The sequence below is a fragment of the Melanerpes formicivorus genome, unplaced genomic scaffold (assembly GCF_026170545.1).
Source record: "Melanerpes formicivorus ecotype bairdi unplaced genomic scaffold, bMelFor1.0.p_v2 SCAF_8, whole genome shotgun sequence".
Classification (NCBI taxonomy): Eukaryota; Metazoa; Chordata; class Aves; order Piciformes; family Picidae; genus Melanerpes; species Melanerpes formicivorus.
The window spans coordinates 12102496-12122537 of NW_027142360.1; the positions used below are offsets into that span (position 1 = coordinate 12102496).

The 20042-nt window shown below is 42.0% G+C and overlaps 2 protein-coding genes across 2 annotated transcripts in view; both read right to left on the reverse strand.

Annotated features, from left to right (window-relative positions):
- The window catches only part of SLC13A4 (solute carrier family 13 member 4), a 30966-nt gene extending 24753 nt beyond the window's left edge, over window positions 1-6213 (reverse strand). Inside the window, exon 1 of the mRNA XM_068142160.1 lies at window positions 5337-6213. Coding sequence (XP_067998261.1) covers window positions 5337-5435 — 99 coding nt within the window. The 5' untranslated portion in view covers window positions 5436-6213. The remainder of the gene's footprint in view (window positions 1-5336) is intronic.
- A 2429-nt stretch (window positions 6214-8642) lies between these two features.
- Window positions 8643-20042, reverse strand: part of FAM180A (family with sequence similarity 180 member A) — a 29042-nt gene continuing 17642 nt past the window's right edge. The window contains exons 2-3 of the mRNA XM_068141685.1: window positions 12399-12499; window positions 8643-11419 (exon numbers count right to left, since the gene is read on the reverse strand). Coding sequence (XP_067997786.1) covers window positions 11078-11419; window positions 12399-12499 — 443 coding nt within the window. The 3' untranslated portion in view covers window positions 8643-11077. The remainder of the gene's footprint in view (window positions 11420-12398; window positions 12500-20042) is intronic.

Below are 20042 nucleotides of genomic sequence, written 5' to 3' on the forward strand. Positions count from 1 at the left end.
AATGGAGGTAAACTGGAGCATAGACGGTTCCATATGAACATAAGGAAAAGCCTTTTCACTTTGAGGGTGACAAAACACTGGAATGGGCTGCCCAGAGAGGTTGTGGATTCTCCTTCTCTGGAGACATTCAAAACTAGCTTGGACACATTCCTGTGTGACCTAGTCGAGGTGATCCTGCTGTGGCGTAGGGGTTGGATTCGATGATCTCTGGAGGTCCTTACAACCCCTAACATTCTGTGATTCTGTGTGACTAGAGAAGGTCAACTTAGAATGGATAGGATCAGGGATGGCTTTTCATATTCATGGATTATGAATCATTCATTTTATGAAACAGAATTGCTACACTGTTTGGAACTCCAAAGACTGATGTTGAGCTTGTAACAACTTCAGGTGACCACTCAATAACAAACAAGCAAAAAAACCAACTAATTTTGAGTTAAAATTTGAAATAATTTTAAAAGTGAGATGACAAGCATTAGATACTTAGCAATCCCTACTAGGAACATTGAAGTAGTTCAGATGAGAGTTATGGAGCTGATAGACTGGCTCATAAACATTAGCCAACTTGCTGCTCAGTAACCCTTGACTGCATTAAACTTCACGATTAAGATTCCACAGAGAACAGTGCATAGGGTCATTTTTGTGACCTACTATTCATCACATTATTTTTTAACTGATTAGATTCTACTAGCAAATGACTATGTTTTCATGGGCTCTATGTGACAATGAGAAGTTGTCTGTGGAGAAAAATGCTTTTTAATGAAAAAGAATTGATTTTGATCTTAAAGCAGAGAAGATGTAAGATCCAAGAGCTATGTTTTGACAATGTTCAGAAAATTAATTTCATCCTAACCTGATTCCAAATTAGTTTCTCACTCCAAAAATATACTTCTCTTTAATTTCTTTGAGTACAGACTGTTGTTTTCTGTTGCTCCTCTGTGTGTTGCAATAAAGTAGTCTGGTGGAAATGTAATAGGACAGAGCGAAGTTTCATCTCTAGCAAAACTTAACTGTGATGGGCACTTAGTCTATTTCTTATACACTAGGCTGTAATCAGTTTACAAACAAAAGTGAAATAAAGCACATTTTTTAAATGGTATGAAACTGGGTAGACAGCTAGGAAAGCCAAGTTTTATAATCTCCACTAAAAGCTTAATCAGCTTGTCTGGGAACTGACTTTATTTTCTGTACTTTAAATCTGCTCATTTCCAAGAGAAACCATATTAATCTCTTCTATTTATTTGAACTGAATTTATATACTTAATTAATGTTTCCAAAACTACTAAGTACTGTACTAAAGTAGTGGCTTTTAACTGTTTCATCCTTTTCACTTCTGGTTTTGCCGCTGAAAATGGCTGTTAAGGCCATCTCAGAGCTTGAAGCAGGGAACGGGAAGACATACAATGATTGAAGGGACTAACATCCATCTTCAGTCAACTTCACAGGGGAAAAGAGGAGATGAAAGGAAGTCATGGCTAAAAATAATAAGGGTCATACATAAAGCTTTTCTAAATAAAACACATGAGGATCTTAGAGTGATTTTGAAAAATATACAGAATAAACTGTGTTAGAGATTTGCCAGCTTAAAGATGGATATTGCATAGTTTGCAAGAAGGCACACAGTTAAGCTGTGCAAAGAAGAGGCAGTTTACCTTCTGGACTACTGTACTGCTGTCTTTCAGCTGATAGGATCACACTACAATTTACTCCCTTCAGCTTATGAGAATAGAATAGAATAGAATAGAATAGAATAGAATAGAATAGAATAGAATAGACCAGACCAGACCAGACCAGACCAGACCAGTTTGGAAGAGACCCTCAAGGTCATTGTGATGTCTGCCATCTGTGGCTGTTCAGAACATGTTGTGTTTTAAGGTCCATTCTGATGATTTGTTGTGTCTGTGTCAGTGTCACCTGATGGTGTAGGTCGTGTACAGCAACTCCTGCCGGCTTGTGAGGTGTCAGCCATGTGTCCTCGATTGGGTTCAGTGTGGTCACAGGATCAGTGCTCATAGGAGATCCTGCTCACAAGTGAATAAATTAATGTGTCATGATTTGTGCTATCACTGATAGCTTTATGGAAAAGAAATGGGTAAGCTGAAAAATAAAGAAAAGGAGAGGAGAGGAGACTCGAGGAGAGAAGAGGAGAGGAGACTCGAGGAGAGGAGAGGAGACTCGAGGAGAGGAGACTCGAGGAGAGGAGACTCGAGGAGAGGAGACTCGAGGAGAGGAGAGGAGACTCGAGGAGAGGAGACTCGAGGAGAGGAGAGGAGAGGAGACTCGAGGAGACTCGAGGAGACTCGAGGAGAGGAGAGGAGACTCGAGGAGAGGAGAGGAGAGGAGACTCGAGGAGAGGAGAGGAGACTCGAGGAGAGGAGACTCGAGGAGAGGAGACTCGAGGAGAGGAGAGGAGAGGAGAGGAGAGGAGAGGAGAGGAGAGGAGAGGAGAGGAGAGGAGAGGAGAGGAGAGGAGAGGAGAGGAGAGGAGAGGAGAGGAGAGGAGAGGAGAGGAGAGGAGAGGAGACTCGAGGAGAGGAGACTCGAGGAGAGGAGACTCGAGGAGAGGAGAGGAGAGGAGAGGAGAGGAGAGGAGAGGAGAGGAGAGGAGAGGAGAGGAGAGGAGAGGAGAGGAGACTCAAGGAGAGGAGAGGAGACTCAAGGAGAGGAGAGGAGACTCAAGGAGAGGAGACTCAAGGAGAGGAGAGGAGACTCAAGGAGAGGAGACTCAAGGAGAGGAGACTCAAGGAGAGGAGAGGAGACTCAAGGAGAGGAGACTCAAGGAGAGGAGACTCAAGGAGAGGAGACTCAAGGAGAGGAGAGGAGAGGAGAGGAGAGGAGACTCAAGGAGAGGAGAGGAGACTCAAGGAGAGGAGAGGAGAGGAGAGGAGACTCAAGGAGACTCAAGGAGAGGAGAGGAGAGGAGAGGAGAGGAGAGGAGAGGAGAGGAGAGGAGAGGAGAGGAGAGGAGAGGAGAGGAGAGGAGAGGAGAGGAGAGGAGAGGAGAGGAGAGGAGAGGAGAGGAGAGGAGAGGAGAGGAGAGGAGAGGAGAGGAGAGGAGAGGAGAGGAGAGGAGAGGAGAGGAGAGGAGAGGAGAGGAGAGGAGAGGAGAGGAGAGGAGAGGAGAGGAGAGGAGAGGAGAGGAGAGGAGAGGAGGTCATTCTCGCATGTCACTGTTAACAATGAGAGGAATAAAGAGAGAATGAAAAAGACCCATAGCGTGTAAAGCACACAATGTGTTTTTCTGTATTCGTCATGATGTGAAAGACACTTGAGTGTGTCCCAAGCATACCCTACAAGTCCTAGTTTGGGTATAAACTTTGAAAAGGCAAGAAGAATTCAAGCAAATTTTCTCATGTTTATTTTTTACTCAACCATTTCTTGTCATGAAATAATAGAAAAGAAGCTGTGAACATTATTTCCATAAGCCATATCTACAAACAGTGCTGAATCCTCGTGCTCCCTTTGATCGCTCTTGCCACTACACATGTAATGCTCCTTTGACATTTCCAGGGTTGTGCTGATATCATCAAAGAAGCTGCAAGCTGATTCCCTGCAGAAATGCAAATGTAAACCATCTGGTAATTTTGATCTCTACAGGAAAGGCAGAAAACTAATATAATTGTCTGATAAATGAAAATAAAAGTAAGTCATCAGACAACAAATTTAAGAAGTAATCATAGTTGTATCAAAGTAATTGCTACACTAAACCACTTGAATAGTGTATTGTCAGCTGTGAGTTTATTTGATGTAGATGTACCCTTAATAACATCATAAACATTTTTTCAACTCTGGGTCAGGTTCACAGCTCTGCTTTACCATCTGTGGTGATTCATGTATATAAATGAAAAGGATGTAAAACATTATCTGATGACTTTTCATATCACCTTACAGTAAAGCTGTACCATGAGGTGTGGAGTATAGTGTAGCTTGTACTGTATAATAGCAGTTCTTGCAGCAATGGTATCAGTGAACTTCTGTTTCAACACCTATATGATGCTATTACAATACGCTTGGTTATTAAAGGGTTTCCTTATTGCGTTTTGTGCTTCTGAATCCAGTAGTGAGCAAACATGAGTGGTGAATTTGAGCACAATAAATCTCATGTTCCTTGGGGTTATCAGTCACCATAGAGCATTGTGCAGTTACAGTCCCATATGGGCATGTCAGGGAGTACCTGTTCTTATACTGCCCTTCCAGTAACACTGGGGGAAATGAAACCCTTTTTAAAAACCAAGCCTCTGTGAAATGGTGAGCCTTTCTGTTCTCTGAAAAAGAGAATAATTGTCTGTTACTCGAGAGAGAAGCAAGAGATGGGAAAATACTGCAAGAGGGCAACTGAGAGAGACATTGAAAATACTACGGTTTTGTTCTTGAAAACTGCTGTACAATTTCTAATCCTTTGCATTTCTATTTGATGAAGCAGCAGTATCCATAAATTCTCGGGTACTAGAAAGAAGAAATAACCTTTAGCAGCATAGAGGAAGGAATGGATATTGCTGCACCCTTTGGACAGATTTATGTCTAGAGCTATGGAAGCGTTAGCTGCAGAATTTTCAATATATTGCCAATTTTGATAAGTTGATCATAATCTCTGGAATGCAGCAATATTTTCAGCTGCAGATACATGTTTATAGAGGAGTTAACCACATGGGCAAGGGTACTTCAAAACAGTGGCTTCAAAGCAGTGTCAGGAATTAAGCTGCATTCATTCCCATTCTCTGGTCTGTGTACTAAGCACAGACTGTTCCCTCCTTTGTACTTCAATTGTGTAGGTATCTGAGCCATCACTTAACAGCCACTGCCAGAGCTACAATGTTTAAGTAGAGGCACCTGTATCTGCTTTAGAGTCCGTGTATGGTCCTACATGTAAATTCTAGCTCTCACCTCACTTCAATTGCTAGCCTATAAACCCATATTAAATTGAAAGTCCCTCTATGCATACTCATTACTGAAAACTGAAGCCTCTAGAAGTATTCCTTTTAAAGACTTCTGCTTAAAGAAAATTATATGGACATGTTTGTTCTCTTCCCCTTTACACACACACACTCATTATTGCAGAGAAAGAAAAGATGTAATATTTCTGCTTTAAAGTAATGCTTTACAAACTTTACACTGTTCTTCAGTTCTGCTTGTCACATGGCTCAAGTTAACGCTAGCTGTTACTGTGATGACTTCTCAGTGACCTTCCCAGTACTTCAAATTTGAGTCCTTGATTTTTCTAAAAGCAATATTTATTTAGGTCTTTGTCTTTTCTTTTTGCACAGTGCAGACTTATCCAGCACGACTACCTGCTGCACTCAGAAGTCATGTTAAAAAGAAAATTAAAATGTACTTACGCTGCTGGGGTACAAAAGTGGCAGAGGAAGTAGCAGAAGTGGAATGAGAACAACGAGCAAGAGATTTCTGGATCGGAGAATATCCTTCATCATTGCCATACCCTTTTACTTTCTTGTGGGTTTCTTCTCCAGTTCCTCAGATTTTCCAGCTTCCACTCCACGTTTTCCTTCACCCGGCTTTCCCTGAAAGGTCTCTTACTGCCTCATTTCCTATCCTCACCTAAAATAGTTTTCTTACTTTGTTTACTCTTCAGTCTCTTGTTTTCAAAAGCAACCTTAATGACTTTTTCAATTAAAAAGACATTCAGTCTAAGTAGGGCTCACCAGCACATCCAAATTATTATCACACCGTGACATGCAGAGGTTTGCAGGTTGGAGCATAGTGATCTTTTGCCAATTTTTCTTTTTAATTCATTATCACAGGTGCAGCTGTGTTCCATTCTTATCCCCACGTTCTGGAATGGTTTTTGCCTCCATCATCCAGCGATATAATTCCTGTTTTCATTAACTGAATGAGGGATCTTTCAGGCTACTTCTTTTCCTTCTGTTTGATAATCAGAATGTCTCAAATACAGGCTTCTTTTTTTTTGCAGGAAATTTATTAAAACAAAAAGTCTATAGTTCAGTGGACAGAAATAAACTTGTAGGCATTCTTTCTTTAAAGAAAAGAAAAGTGAATAAAATTAAACTGCCTGCAACTCCTTCAAGATTTTGAATCTTTGCTATAGTTTCAGCTTCTACTTTGTGTCTACCTTTACCCTACTTTTGCCCTGAGCTTGGAATTCACAGGGCAGCAATTCCAGCACAGATTATACTTGGTCTCAAGACAAAAACTTGTTAAAAAGCTTCACATAACTCTAATTCACCAATGAGGACTGTGGAAGGTAGTGTTTGCTCCTCCCATTATCCAAAACCCAGTGAGAACTTTTGAAAATCAACAGCTTCCTATCTCTGACTTTCACACAAATGTACAAAAAGACCTTTTGTAAATTTCTGAACAGTTTGTTATTGTTTCAAGGTCCAAGTGCTGCTGATAAAGAAATAATCATTGTTTTCTGGACAGTATCGTTTGTCTTTCCTGTTTCTTCTATCCTGATCCCTGAATGCCACTTATTCATAAAGCATAGGCTCCATGTGCCCTCAGTAACTGCAGGGTTCAGACTCAAACTGAGAAATTTTCAGATCCTTACTCCAGTCTTCTACTGGAGAAAAATGTTTCTCCACCTCTGCTGTTAATGCTGCTTTCTGTTGGGCAGAAAATATTGGAGATTTAGGACTGAATGGTTTCATGCACAGACATTCGTGTGCCCTGTGCCTCACAGAAAGCCATACAACCTGGGATATCTCATGCTCCCAAACATTGTTTGCCTATCATCTCCCCACAGTTTGGTATTCAGACAGACACTGAGCTCCCCGTACCTAACTGTGATGCCTCTGTGACATGAGTCCTAGATAACTGGCAGGGGTTTGATCACAGAATCATACAGAATCACCGAATCACCAAGGTTGGAAGAGACCTCGAAGATCATCAAGTCCAACCTGTCACCACAGACCTCATGACTAAACCATGGCACCAAGGGCCATGTCCAATCCCCTCTTGAGCCCCTCCAGGGATGGTGACTCCACCACCTCCCTGGGCAGTCCATTCCAATGGCAAATCACTCTTTCTATGAAGAACTTCTTCCTAACATCCAGCCTAAACCTCCCCTGGTGCAGCTTGATACTGTGTCCTCTTGTTTTGTCACAGGTTGCCTGGGAGAAGGGGCCAACCCCTACCTGGCTACAACCACCCTTCAGGTAGTTGTAGACAGCAATAAGGTCTCCCCTGAGCCTCCTCTTCTCCAGGCTAAACAATCCCAGCTCCTTCAGCCTCTCCTCATAGGGCTTGTGCTCAAGGCCTCTCCCCAGCCTCCTTGCCCTTCTCTGGACATGTGCAAGTGTCTCAATGTCCTGAAACAATTAATTGTATCTACCACTGTGTAAAGTTTCCATGCTTCACACTTTCATCAAGCAAGAGTATCTTGAGGCTCTTCAGGCAAATCTAGCAATTAGTTCTGAAAGCAAAAATACAGCTAATATGAAGATCTTGGGCTGGCCAGTACAGCCAGGGCATTTATAGCTGTATGGTCCTTTCTTTCAGAGAAATTAAAAAAAGAAAGTAAAAAATAAGAAAAATTAAGAAATGCTTAATTTTATATGAAAAAAAAAAAATCTATGCTTTATTTCAAAGTTTGGTTTTTTTTTTTTTTTTTTTTTTTTAATGATCTATAAGCTTAAATGGTGGATAAAAGATGCCATGTAGAGGCAATGGCTCTTTACCCTGTGAGAGAGGGGCTGTCTATAAACGTGAAAATCCAAAGTGATGAGATGCAAACTGAGCTATGGAGCAAGCAACCCGCACCCACATCTTAAGCAACAATGAGGGAGGGAAGTTGTCCTAAGGCAAAAGAGCTGGCCTGAGGCACAATGTGCCTTCCTGCTTGAATCCTGGAGAGAGGTGGCACCCTCGTTCCTTTTCCTGCCTCTCAGAGCGAAGGGATGGCTGTTCCATCTTCTGCCCCATACTCTTGCTCCCCTGAAGAATTTGATAGTCTGAGATAACACTCAGTTTGGGAAAGATGTTGAGTTGCTGGAAGGTGTCCAGAGAAGGGCAACAAAGCTGGGGAGGGGTTTGGAGCACAAGCCCTATGAGGAGAGGCTGAGGGAGCTGGGGTTGCTTAGCCTGGAGAAGAGGAGGCTCAGAGGAGACCTTATTGCTGTCTACAGCTACCTGAAGGGAGGTTGTAGCCAGCTGGGGGTTGGTCTCTTCTCCCAGGCAACCAGCCCCAGAACAAGAGGACAGAGTCTCAAGCTGTGCCAGGGGAGGTTTAGGCTGGATGTTAGGAAGAAGTTCTTCATAGAAAGAGTGATTGGCCATTGGAATGGACTGCCCAGGGAGGTGGTGGAGTCACCATCACTGAAGGTGTTTAGGAAGAGACTGGATGGGGTGCTTGGTGCCATGGTTTAGTTGATTAGATGGTGTTGGGTGATGTGTTGGACTTGATGATCTTGAAGGTATTTTCCAACCTGGTTATTCTATTCTATTCTATTCTATTCTATTCTATTCTATTCTATTCTATTCTATTCTATTCTATTCTATTCTATTCTATTCTATTCTATTCTATTCTATTCTATTCTATCCTATCCTATCCTATCCTATCCTATCCTATCCTATCCTATCCTATCCTATCCTATTATTTAAGCTGCAAGCTGCTAAACAGTCAATCTGCTGTTGAAATCAAAACACTGCAAACCCAATTAGCTTTATGTAGAATATTTTTATTATTGCATTAATAGTCTCTGTTAAATTAACCTGGGCAGTCCAAAGGAGGGAAACAAACTCAGAAAAACTTTATTTTCTGTTCTATTCTAGTTACCAGTTTGTAAAGTACAGTAAGGTATGTATGCCATAGGAAATTATTGGATTTTCAATATTATCTGTAATTCTTTTCCATTGAGTACTTTCTGAACTCTGACTGCTGGACAGTCCCACTGTGGGGTGAGGAAAGTGACTGGGAGGTATTTGTCTGGATAGTAACTGTTAGCAATTAATACTTGCCATGGTGGCTTCTCCTGGAACCTTTGCAGACTGGGACTCTGTAAGGGATTTATGAATTACCCTGGTTCCAGGCTTTTTCCAGAAAGGGGTACTTCAAGAACCCAAGCACCAGAGCTAAAAAGGCAAGAATGCACTCTGTGGTGTTTTTCCCTTCAAGTGTTTCTAAAGTGTGATGTAAGAAGAAAACACAAACAGAATATCACTGTTAATGCTCAAGACTTAAAAGGCATGTGGACTGCAGCACAAGGCTGCTTTGTGGATGCTGAGCTGTGTGTGCAATCAAGGGAGATGGAGGTACTTGTGGATCTCAGCTTTGTGGTTGGGATTTTCAGTTTCTTTTGCCATATGCCAGACAGACTTTGAAGGTGGCCAACAACAATCTTCAGGTATAAAAGTGCACCTGCACATATGTACAGAAACTGCTGGGAGAAACAGCCCTGAGTCTCTCTTTTATAAGCTCTTTGCCCTGCTGCTTATGCCATTGCCGGCATGCCCATTAGGCTGCTATGACTTCACATCCCCATGGGTGATTGCCTGCTCTTACTGCTTATACTATTTGCTGCTTGCTGCACTGAGGTAATGCTGGATGGACTTTTTCGAGCTCCAGTCCTTGTAGTATCCCTGTTAAGGGACACAGAAGAGCTCATTCCTTTTACTCAACTGATGCAAACACAGTTAAACAGGATTCAGAACTAGGGCTAGAATTCTCAGTTCTCTTTTATAGCCACAGGGATCTGTGATTTGAACCTGTCTCCTTAAGTTATCACACAAACACAGAGACTGAGATTGCTGGTATGTAATAAGGATTAAATAAATGTTCAGCTGTTTCCCTGTGCTCTAGAAGTAGAAGAACCTCTAATAACAACAGAGAAACAAAATTTGTGTGACTTGTTCACAAAAACTATGGGATTTGTTTTAGAAAAGTTTGGATTTTTTTATTGCTAGTCATCTGTCTAGAAAGATATATCTCCTTTTTCTTTCCATTTTCTCTCCATGACTGTTTGCAGTTTGTAATAATTGGCTGTGCTATTTCTACAAACAAATTTTCCCATACAACAAATACTGATTTTCTGCTGCTCCCAAATTAATAATTTCCACCCTTGTATTGGTGAAGGGCCTTTTCTGCTAAGTGGTTTTGTGACTGAACAATTTACTCAGAACTTGTGTGCATACCCATGTGTGAACATACTTATACACACTCACATACATAGCCATACACATGTGAATTTATGATCTGCCATCAGCTGGGGAAATTTAGCCACACTGCTAAATTCAGCACCAGGTATGTTTTTATGCACCTTCCTCCCTTGCCTCAGGGGGATTCTGAATCAGGGGTTTAGATGGTCTGTGTCCAAGTGATAGACCCAGGAAAAATGTATCCTCATTCAATTAAACAGGGCCTTTGTCTTGCCTTTGATTTTTCTGGGGATAAATCCATGTTCCCTTCAAAAAACAAGGAGTAGAAGGAGCAAAGTCATGTGAAAATAATGAAAGAGTCATTGCAGACTGTTTGGGAGGGCAGGTCTAGGAAGCAGGGAGTATGTTCACAGGCATTGTTTGCTGATAGTGTCCACAATACCCTTTGTCTCCTGCAAATGTTATTGCAATGAAAAACTGGCTCAGCAAAATGAAATGAATCAGACAGTGCTTATTTGTAAGAATACTTTGAATTAATAATATGTGGCATAATTTTTGAAGGCTGACAGTTATGAGACTTTTTCCTTTGAATGTCTTTATAATATTCTTTTACAGAGCAGAGAAATTATGAGCTTCTTTCTCCATCTACGAGAGCAGCATTCTCCAGCACATGTGAGCATAAGCATAGTACACTTATGCATTGCTTATGGGAAACACATGGGACGAAACAGGGGCATGTCTGTCTGGGGCGTACACCAGCCTCCCTTCTTTGCATGTTAGAGAATGTGCCTCTAAGGCAGCACAAAAATTGTATTCCAAGGTCTGAAGATTAACATTTTCCTCCATTTAACATGGAGCTATAAAGTGAATTCCACAAGAGGGAGCTAGAAAACAAATAATCTTTCATGAAGCAGGTTATTAAACTTTACAGAAAAGAAGTGTTGGACTGCTATGTGTCCCATATCAATCAGAAGAGCTGGCTGACTTGCCATTGCATCATCTTCCACTATGATGGCTCTTTGTTGTATGGGAACATCAAGTCGTGCTTCAGGGCTTTGTAAAGATTAACAAAGGATTCAGCCCAAATGTCTTTCTGATGGCCCTGGGACTGAGCAGCCCTGTAGGCAGTGTAGACCATAGTCAGTACTGTCCTTTCAAAATCTTCTTTCTTGAGGACCCTTGGATATGAAGACAGCCTACTGCTCAGTCTGCGGATCTCTGTGATGCTCTTGGGGATAATGTCATTGCAGATGGTGTCAAACTCAGCAGCCTTCCGCAGTGAAGCGAGCTCTTCATCTTTGATGGAGATCCTCTGACCTTTGTCAATGTCAAGCTCAGCTAATAGAAACTGGTACAAAATCAGAACACACAGAGATATTTATCTTCTCCAAGAGACTCTAGGCAGAGCAAATGTGAATTAGAACATGCCCTTAGGTCCTTACATTTGATCAAATGGAGACATAATTCTCATTGCACTGGCTCGAAATGGGGCAAACCAGAAAGTGTCTGTATGAATGTTGTACTCTTGTGTTACCTATCTGAGAACATTAGAGACAGGCTATGGGGCAAGGAGAGAGGAAAAGGAAAAAGTAGGTAGTCTATTGTGCAAAATAGGCATGGGGATTAGAGAGGTGAAGACAGCAGCATAGCTGGGAAAGGCCATTTACACTCCCATGGATAGCAGTGGTAGCCTAGCTCAGCAATGGCTTCCAGCCCATTTCTCCCATTTGGACATCCAGTCCCAGTTTCTTAAGATGTGGTATAGCTAGATTTAACCCATGTGCCTACTACAGGTGGGTGACTTTCCCTTTGAAAACTGTGTGACACTGTTCCAAGTTGTAGGCAGCTGTAGTCTCCTCTGCTGTGAAAGAGGGGACCTGAATCATCTTGAAGTGAATCAGTCATGCCCTCAGGGTTACTTTGCAATAACTGATAGTCATGGCTTTAATGATTTGAACAAATAATTTGAGGCTGAAACTCAGACTGAAGACATAAATGCATTCTATTTTTAATGTGTAACTATTCTGGAAGAAAGTTGCTTTCAGTAAAAAGCCCTTTGCTCTGGTTTTCACTTTGCTTGTCAGTGAGCTAGAACCCACAGGTGAGTTACTTCAGGCAACTTCTGCCTGCTTAAGTGCTGAGAGGGTCAAGTTTGTCATACATATGTCTGTTCCCCCCCCCCTTGTGGTGAGCTATTACATAGCCAGCAGTGAGTTTGCCACTTGCACAAGTAAGTGTCATGAAGACAGATAATGGTTAGCCCAATACAGATATTAACCCCTGTCTTGGTTAGCCGTTAAGGTATCATCTTCTCCCATATACAGAACCTCATAAAGCAGGATCACATCTTCCAGCGAGTTTTGTAGCACTGGGTTAAAGAAGGCAGCTGAGGACCTCTTCAATCGCTGAGCAGCTGGGAAAAGCATGGCTGGAAAAAAATAATGAGAAAAGAGAAGTTCCACAAGGTAGCAAACACTGAAAAGAGGGAACACCTTTTAATAGCAAATTCAACCAAAGAACTGTCTGTGGCAAAGACTTAACCATACAGTATGGCTTCTCACTGTATATAAACACGAACTGTTTTGACTGTATTATAGTAGGTTAGCTATTTGCCCTGTATCTGCAGAGTGGCTAACACAGAGTGGTTTATTTTCTAAGCCTGGGACTCTGAGTTGCAGCCATGGGACCCGACGGGTTACACCCACGGGTACTGAGAGAACTGGCAGATGAGGTTGCTAAACCCCTCTCTATTATATTTCAAAAGTCCTGGCAGTCTGGTGAAGTCCCCACAGACTGGAAAAGGGGAAACATTGCCCCCATCTTCAAAAAGGGCAAGAAGGAGGAACCAGGGAACTACAGGCCAGTCAGACTCACCTCTGTGCCTCGAAAGATCATGGAACAGATCCTCCTGGAGTCACTACTCGCTCAAAAGAATAGTGAAGAGGTGATTGGGAACAGTCAGCATGGCTTTGCCAAGGGCAAATCCTGCCTGACCAACCTGGTGGCCTTCTATGAGCAGGTGACAAAATTAATAGACGAGGGGCGAGCAACTGATGTCGTTTACCTGGACCTGAGCAAAGCCTTCGACACTGTCCCACACCACATCCTGGTCTCCAAACTGGTGACACATGGGTTTGATTGGTGGACCACTAGATGGATAAGGAACTGGCTTGATGGCCGCACCCAAAGAGTGGCTGTCAATGGCTCCATGTCCCAGTGGAGGCCAGTGACAAGTGGAGTCCCTCAGGGATCAGTCCTGGGACCTGTCTTATTCAACATCTTTGTGGGGGACATGGACAGTGGCATTGAGTGCACCCTCAGCAAGTTTGCTGATGACACCAAGCTGTGTGGTGCAGCAGACACGCTGGAGGGAAGGGAGGCCATCCAGAGGGACCTTGACAGGCTGGAGAGGTGGGCACAGGCCAACCTCATGAAGTTCAATAAGAGCAAGTGCAGGGTCCTGCATCTGGGTCGAGGCAATCCCAGGCACAAATACAGGCTGGGCAGTGACTGGCTGGAGGATAGCCCTGAGGAGAGAGACTTGGGGGTGCTGGTGGACAAAAAGCTCAACATGAGCTCTCAGTGTGCACTTGCAGCCCGCAAAGCCAATCAGATCCTGGGCTGCATCAGGAGAAGTGTGGCCAGCAGGTCGAGGGAGGTGATCCTCCCCCTCTACTCAGCCCTGGTGAGACCCCACCTGGAGTACTGTGTCCAGTTCTGGAGCCGCTATTACAAGAGGGATGTGGAGGTGCTGGAACGTGTCCAGAGAAGGGCCACGAGGATGATCAGAGGGCTGGAGCACCTCTCCTATGAGGACAGACTGAAGGAGTTGGGGCTGTTCAGTCTGCAGAAGAGAAGGCTCCGAGGTGACCTCATTGTGGCCTTCCAGTATCTGAAGGGGGCCTACAGGAAGGCTGGGGAAGGACTTCTCAGGATATCAGGTAGTGATAGGACTAGGGGGAATGGAATGAAGCTGGAGGTGGGGAGATTCAGGCTGGATGTGAGGAGGAGGTTCTTCACCATGAGAGTGGTGAAACCCTGGAATGGGTTGTCCAGGGAGGTGGTCGAGGCCCCGTCCCTGGGGGTGTTTAAGAGCAGGCTGGATGAGGCTCTGTCCAGCCTGATCTAGTGTGGGGTGTCCCTGCCCATGGCAGGGGGGTTGGAACTAGATGATCCTTGTGGTCCCTTCCAACCCTGAATGAAACTATGAAACTATGAAACTATGAAACTGCAACATCAACATTTCCTGAAATACATGTTCTACTCCTGGCTCTGCAAACAAAAATCAAAACTGACCCCCTCAACAAAGCCTGCTTTCTTCAGGTCATTATCCTAGTCATACTTCCAAGAACCTACCTTTCTCCTGCCTTCAGCTGTTTAAAAGTTGATCTCTCCTCACCTGATGGAGACATCTCCTCCAGAAAGCAGATCACCTCATCTGTCCCTAGCATGTAAGTCTGGAAGGAGTGACTTGCCCTCTGGAGATAACCTCTATGTATTCATCAAGCTTGTTACAAGATTAGACAAGACACCTCCATTCAGTGATGATGTATTATGACTTTGATACTTTACAGTGCTATAGCTAGAAAAAAAAAACCCAGCCTGCTGTGATCAGATATTTATCCACCACTGGGAAGTGGAACACAGATATTATCTCAGAGAAATGAGACAGGAAGCAAATGTATAATCCTTGAACTCAGCATTACAGTGAGGTAGATAATTTGTGGAATCAATGACATACCGTTCAGAGTATAGAAAACATCTGCTGCTACTTTGCAGACCACCAAAATGCCTTGAGTTGCCAGCTACCTTACTAACTAGGAAGCTAGGTACTATTAAAAGGTGCAGCTTCCTTTCAGAACAGAAGGGGGAAACTCTGTTTTGTCTAATATTATGTGAATATTATTTAGATGTTGGTGTTTAGGTAACCAGAGTTTAGATTTGTTGGGCTTGTGTGAGTATTGCTGCATTTCCTCATAAACTTTACTTCTCAACTTTGACATTAACCAATAGATGAATGTAAGCACAAGTTAAAAAAGGAAAAACAAACCAAATCATCTTTTGAAAGACATTATGATTCCCTTCCAAAATTTAGAGTCCTACAGTTATGAGTAACCTTTACTAGAACGTGCAGGTTACTTCGAATTTCCAAAAAGTTTAATCCCATCCACTCTCTAATAGATTTTTTTTTCCCCTTAGATATTTTTACTAGATCAGTTTTTTCTAGGTTTGACAAAATTCTTGGATTTTGAGTGCTGCCTGTTGAAAACCTGAGCATCATTTAAAGCTCTCTCTGCTGAGCATGCAAAACAAGCTGGAACAACTGTAATTATTAATCTCCAAATACATGGTTCCTCAGACAGCTTGTCTCTTTGATTACCCAAGCAGATCACAAATATGCAGTGCCTTCTGGACTCTGTAGCCTAAATACTTTCCTATTTCCTGGGCTGTTGCCAACTGTTGACTTTATTAAAGTTTGACCTGTTAATAATATTTAAGTTCTAGTAATGCAAGGAGAAAGAAGCCAGACCCTCAGAGATTGTGTTAATTAGGACCTTTACTATCTATCATAAGGAAAATTAATTGGGATAATGCTGGATATGAAGTAATTCATGCTTGACCCAGCAATTAGTGCTTGAAATTTCAGATACTTCACATGCACCTAATTTTTTGGCCTTGAATTGCCTAGGGAATACAGTACAGGTAAACTACTTTGCTGAATTGCAATAAACTTACTGCACCTAGATACTACAAATTGTAAATGCATCCTGCAGGGGTCTCAAGCTGTGCCAGGGGAGGTTTAGGCTCCAGGTGAGGAGAAATTTCTTCACAGAGTTGTTAGCCATTGGAATGTGCTGCCTAGGGAGGTGGTGGAGTCACCATCCCTGGAGGTGCTCAAGAGGGGATTGGATGTGGCACTTGGTGCCATGGTTTAGTAGTCATGAAGTCTTGGGTGACAGATTGGACTTGATGATCTTTGAGGTCTTTTCCAACCTTATTGATTCTATGGTTGTATTTCAGGCATTTTGATAAGCATCTGAAGAGTTAAGTGCTTCTATTGGATCCATGTAGATTTAGATTGAAACTTGTTTCACTAACTGAATGGTATTTGCAGGGTTTGTGATACTAAAAGCCTGAAGGAATGATTGCACCAAGTGAAAGATTAAAGATGCTCAAAGAACTCAGTCTCTGCAGGACCCTTTTCCCAGCATGATACCACATCTTGTCTGGCCCAGCCATGGAGTTAGTGAATTTGGGAAAGGTCACAAACTGCCTGTAGGTTCATGCTCTGTGAGAGTGTTTGGCTGACTGCTGACAGCTGTGTTTATAACCATTTTCTTCTGAGGCTCCACCACTGATATTCATCCATTTTGCTCAGAGCTTTGCTGAGACACATTGCAGCTATCCCATCTTTTGCTCTTAGCAATTTGAGAAAGCAATTGAGTGCATGTGAAGTATTTGAAACTTCAAGAACTAATTGCTGAGTAATTAAAACTTTTATTACTGGGCAATTAAAACTCTAATTGCTAAGCAGCTGGCAAAAATCCAGTCCATAATGATGATGATTCATTTTTATCACTTTTAGATGCCCTTTCAGTGGAAACAGCTTCAAAAGTACAGAGTAGCTCTACATATGCAGATGGTTTACAACCCAAAACACTTCCTGATCCATGGAAAAGGTGTTGGTGGCATTTTGCTTCAGTGCTGTCATGCTTAGTGTCATCACACTAATGACTTGTATCTTTTGGGCCAAGTGCAGTTTCCCACCATGGAGCTGAGCAAGAAGTCATCAGATTCAGCCCATCACCACTCACCAAGAAAAGAATGAGTGAAGGACTCAAAGAAAAGTGAATACCATGTAGTACTGACCCTCTTGCTGGATCGCAGGTAACACCTCAGAAACAAGCTGAGTTTTCCTACCCAGCTGTTCCCAGGATAACATGGATGAAGTTAGGAGATTCAAAAGGACAAGGGCCTGAACTGCTATATTGTGCAAAAAGGCCTTTGTAGGCACATCAGAAACATGCTGTCCTCTATAGAGACTAGGCTGGCACTGATTCTCTGGTCTCATTATCCTGGTCCCAAAAGGTATCAAACTTTGTTACGCTTTTTAGAGAGTCTACTGAGAAATTCCTTCAGAGCTCATTTATATTTGTTACGGTGATCTGATTTTCCTCATTCACATTTTATTTCAGTCCTTCTCTTTCTCTATCTTCCTGCACACCGTCACTCCCTCTACAGTCTTTTCAGTGAATTCGAGTTCCTCTGAAATTGTGTAAGCAAATGCTTTCTGATTTTCATTGCACTGACTCATGCATGTAAGTTAAGCATAAAAGCTGAGACACAGAAAGATTTGCAGAAAGATTATGCATTTAGTGACTGCAAATTCCACTTGAAACTTTTCTGCTGATTTGATGTCTTCCTGCATTTACTTCTCTCCCTGACAAGATTTAGCTGGGCAATATCAAAGAACAGCAGAGAAGTACTACTGTGACTTGCCATCTCTTTACTATTTTCTGCCCTAAAGGAATTTGGTGTAAAGCTATCAAGCAATTGTTTCACAGGAAGATGCAAAGCAATGTGTGACATTTTATGTTGATGTTGCAGCTGATTAATTTCAATGGCTGTGGCTATGAATGTCTGAGGAGCAGAATTCTCTAATCAATATTGACAGAGAAAGCCCAACCCAGTGATTTCTGAAGTCAGTGGAGAAACTCCTATTGATTTATTGGTTTTACTTCTCTCACAAATGCATCAAGACATCTCCAATGTATGTCCTAAGGGCTGAACAGTTATGTAACAAAAAAGTTAAGATCAACAGAGATGAGGTAGGAAATATAAGGTTTTGATTATCCTTACAGGAAAAAAAATAATCTGTTATTTATCTGTGTACTACCAGGCTCATCCTCTTCAGAATTCCTTCTTCAGAGAGTCTTAAGAGTGCTGCCTGATTATTTTAAAGATCCTTTCATCTTTCTTAAGTACTTTGTCATAATTTTTTGGACCTCATTAGCCATACATTCACTGGTGAGGGTGTAGAAGTTTTGCTTTCCAGTTCACATTTCTACATTTTTCATTGACCATGCACTGAAGAGAAAAGGACATGAGTGTCAAAGTCTGCATGCCCTTGATAAAGGTTTTTTGTTTCATGTTCCTCTTTGATCACCCTCTTCATGAAGCTTTGCAATCAGTCCAGAAGTATATATTTTACACATGTAAGAATTTTGTTTCTGTCAGATGACTTTTTTGTGGGTCCCTATGTTGAGTTTCTCCACTGATGGAGTAACAATTTGCTATCCCAAATTTACTGCTTCAGGCTAACTGTGAAATACTTGTCTTTATCATGATGCAGTCAAAGTCACTAAATATTTTGCTGCCCTGAGCTGCTACCTGTTTTGTGCTGAAGCAGATCTTGGTGCCAGAAGCATTTCCTCCTCCAGAATGAAGAGGTGTTGATCTATAAGAGGTGCATGGTGGGCAGTGAAAGCAGTATCATCAATCACAAAATGTGCCGTGCTAATAAGTGATGAACAGAAATCCCATCTTTCTTTACTTCTTCTCCTGCACTTGTCTCATCTTCAGAATAATGTGTGTTTACCATCTACAAGATATTTTATACTGCCCTGGGACTGCAATCACTGGCAAGGCAGAACCTGAGTTCTGGTTGACTGTGTCCTGGAATGGAACATGTTCTGGATTAGCTCCTTTATTCTTTCTGACTTTTTGCTTTACTGTACCAAAACTGCTATATTAGAACTGATTGAACACTTTGCCCTGGCACAGGAGAAATGGAAAGAGTGGAAAGCAAGGGGAAGAATAAGAGAAATAAAATAAGGACAATACACACACACCCCAGAAGGACAAGGGAAATACACTGCAGTGCTATAGACTACCTTCTGAAACTTGTATCTGGAACTGCAGTTACTCACAGAAGTAGCTCCCATGTCAACAGTGCAGTGCATTCCAAATTTAATACATTTAAATCTCCCATTATTGGAGATTAAATCCCAACTCCCCTTTGAACAAAATAGCAGTGAGATGGAGAAGACATTTTAATGACACACCAACATGAACTAGCAGATCTTTGAAAGCAACTACAGGACAGTTTGCCTCATTTTATTTTCAGCTCTATATCCTTGCTTGCTTAGATAGTGAGACTAAAGTTAATAGTTACAATAATCTCTCTTTGTTCCTGCTTGTTGCTGGCTAAAAGTAAGAATAGACATTTTTTTCTTCTTCTTTAGACATAAATAGTAAAGAAGTCCATCTTGAAAGTCTAATTGTCTTCAATAAGTATGTGGACAGTAAATACCTCTGCAAAACCTGGAAGCAGACCTTATTGCTGTCTACAACTACCTGAAGGGAGGTTGTAGCCAGGTTGGGGCTGGTCTCTTCTCCCAGGCAACCAGCACCAGAACAAGAGGACACAGTCTCAAGCTGCACCAGGGGAGGTTTAGGCTGGATGTCAGGAAGAAATTCTTCACAGAAAGAGTGATTGGCCATTGGAATGGGCTGCCCAGGGAGCTGGTGGAGTCACCATCACTGAAGGTGTTTAGGAAGAGACTGGATGGGGTGCTCAGTGCCATGCTTTAGTTGATTAGATAGTGTTGGATGATAGTTTGGACTCAATCTCAAAGATCTCTTCCAACCTGGTTAATTCTATTCTATTCTATTCTATTCTATTCTATTCTATTCTATTCTATTCTATTCTATTCTATTCTATTCTATTCTATCCTATCCTATCCTATCCTATCCTATCCTATCCTATCCTATTCTATTCTACTGTTTTTAGAGGGAAAAAAAATCATTCAAAAACACTTAGAATAACAAATTGTATTCAGTCCTTTGCTTTGCCACCTGAGTACCCTTTCCAATGTTACTTTTTACTTATTTATCTTCTTTTTTAATAAACACAGATATTCTCACAACGTGTCTTAAAACATACCCCACTCCAACCTACACTTCTGTGC